General features: G+C 38.6%; 1 protein-coding gene across 1 annotated transcript; it reads left to right on the top strand.

The window, feature by feature from the left end:
* The first annotated feature begins 477 nt into the window (after window positions 1-477).
* On the top strand, window positions 478-1,411 carry LOC110025855. The gene has a single exon (XM_020726530.1). The coding sequence runs from the start codon at window positions 560-562 to the stop codon at window positions 1,091-1,093; it is 534 nt and encodes a 177-aa protein (XP_020582189.1). The 5' UTR covers window positions 478-559; the 3' UTR covers window positions 1,094-1,411.
* The last annotated feature ends 859 nt before the right edge of the window (window positions 1,412-2,270 follow it).

Here is a 2,270-nt window from a genome sequence, read left to right as displayed (position 1 = left end):
GCTTATACGCAGATCTTGTCGTGTCTAGATAGATAAAGCTTGCTTTGGAATTGGAAGATTTGAACTATCTGCGTGTAGTGACTTCTGATTGAAAGCCTGATATGAGAAGTTTTTTTCTTGCACACCTCATTCTGGTCATATTCCAATTCTTGGCTTGAGAAATTTTGTCTAAGATATTTACAAGTAAATCATTCTCATAATTTTATCGAACTAAGAAACCGATATGCTTACGCGTGCCTTGATAAAATCATTGAGAATTTGATAAAAATAAAAATGATGAGTTGAGATTTTCTATCAAATTTTAATATTTGATTGAAATTTAAAATATGAATGAAAAATAATGATAGATTTGTAAATAACAAATATTAGGTGATCTAGATGTAATTGCCCCAAAAATAATCCACCAACAACAAGTATAATTCAAACATTTTTTTCGCTACTTCGAAGCCTAAAAAACACATTATAAAAGTCCCACGCAGCTTTCCCCTCTTCCCCCACAACCATTACTAAGGCCGAAGAAAGAAGTCAGTCCAGCTACCGGATTCTTTTCTGAGCTGTGATGGGAAAGAAGACGCCGACGGTGGCCTGCCGCGCATGGCGTCTCCTCCGCCTCCCGCTCCTCTGGACCAGAAAAGGCTTCGATTTGAAGCCCCGCTCCCTCGACGACGACTCCCGCCTTCTAAAGCTCGAAACTTACCCCTCTCGTTGCAGCGAGCGCGAGTTCTCCTTCGACGACACCCCCTCCAACCAATTCAAAAAGCACCACCGCTCCGTTTCCCTCTGCCTCCTCCCTTGCCTCGCTCCCTCCGTCGACTTCGAAGGCGAAGATGAAGATGAACTCTTCCTCAGGAAGTCGAGAGAAGACAGTGATGAATTGGATCCTGGTCGGCGTATGGTTGAGGCGGAGGAGGACTGGGATTCGCAGTCTTGTTGGTCGGAAGCGATGACGGAGAAGGGAGAGGGGGAGGAGGAGGAGGAAATTGATTCCCGGGCTGAAAAGTTTATCACAGAGTTCTACCAGCAAATCAAGCTGCAACCCCGTTTCTCGCCTTTGGCCGGGCGCCATGATGGTAAGAATATTACGTGTGGATAAGATAGGAGTGATTCGATGAGTTGCATCTGCACAATGGATGTGATACAGTGAAGGTCCGAACTCCCACTCTGCTGTATTACATCCATTGTTCGGATGCAGCTTTATGTCTGGACTCCGAACATAATATTTTTTCAAATCGGCACATAATATTTTTCTCCACGGTGAGATGCTTTGCAAAGGGAAGAGATGTTGAGGCGCTCAATTAGCACTTGATGGAACTGCCGGTGCTGTATCAGTTCATCTTTTTGTATGTATAATCTTTTGAATTGCTTTTTTGCAAGTCCTCTGTACTGATTAATGATGGATTGGGGATGATATGATGAGATTGGAAAAAAAAAAAATTAGAAAATTTTTCAAAAACGGAAATTAAATTTAATTGTTTCAAGTGTATTAGAGGGTGTCATAAGAGTAAGATTAATTTCATCTTACTCTATGGCAGTAAAATTGAAGAGATTTATAGTTTTTATTTCTTTTTATTTTCATTTCTAAAAAAAGGTTTTTTTTTTATTTCTGGTAATTAATTATTTAGTTCCTGTCTCATAAGTACAAGTCCGTAGAAATTTCTTTTTGTTTGATTAAGACTTAGTGTCTGTTTGGGGCAGTTTATTTAGTGCGGTGGCGTTTTGAAAGTGCACCTGATCTGTTTAGGTAAACTACGTTTTGGCAGTTTATGCGTTTTCAAAACGTTGAAAACAACGTTTTCACACCACACTTATCTAGGTGCGGTTTATCTAGGTGCGGTGGCAAGCTTTCTGGCAGCGGTTTGATTTTTTCAAAAATATAAAAATTTGTAATAATTACTACACCTAGCTTATCAGCAGATTATATTTTAATCAATTTATCAACAGATTATTCAATAAATTGCAACTGGCCCAAACAAACTCTTAATTTGACTTATTTTAGAAATATGTTTCTAGCAGCATTATATTGCTGGTTCAATGGCTTCATGATATTGATATGAAAGATTAGAAAAGATAGAAGTGGTTGTGCAGCCTGACAAAATTGATTAGAGTTTAGTGTAATAATGCAAAATGGTTTCCAGCTAATTAGCTAGGAATATTTTGCACATGCATGTGTAGGAAAAATATGAATTTTACCTAACGAACCATTTTTAATGAGCAATACAGATGGTTAGTCACATCGCTACAGGAGTACATCATTTTATTTCTCTTTAAAA

The sequence above is a fragment of the Phalaenopsis equestris genome, unplaced genomic scaffold (genome assembly GCF_001263595.1).
Source record: "Phalaenopsis equestris unplaced genomic scaffold, ASM126359v1 Scaffold000337, whole genome shotgun sequence".
Taxonomy (NCBI): Eukaryota; Viridiplantae; Streptophyta; class Magnoliopsida; order Asparagales; family Orchidaceae; genus Phalaenopsis; species Phalaenopsis equestris.
Note: the sequence above shows the minus strand (reverse complement) of the source record. Positions and strands in the feature narration are given on the sequence as shown.

Coding starts and splice junctions, on each gene's coding strand:
- LOC110025855 (XM_020726530.1), top strand. CDS start 560: ATGGGAAAGAAGACGCCGACGGTGGCCTGCCGCGCATGGCGTCTCCTC.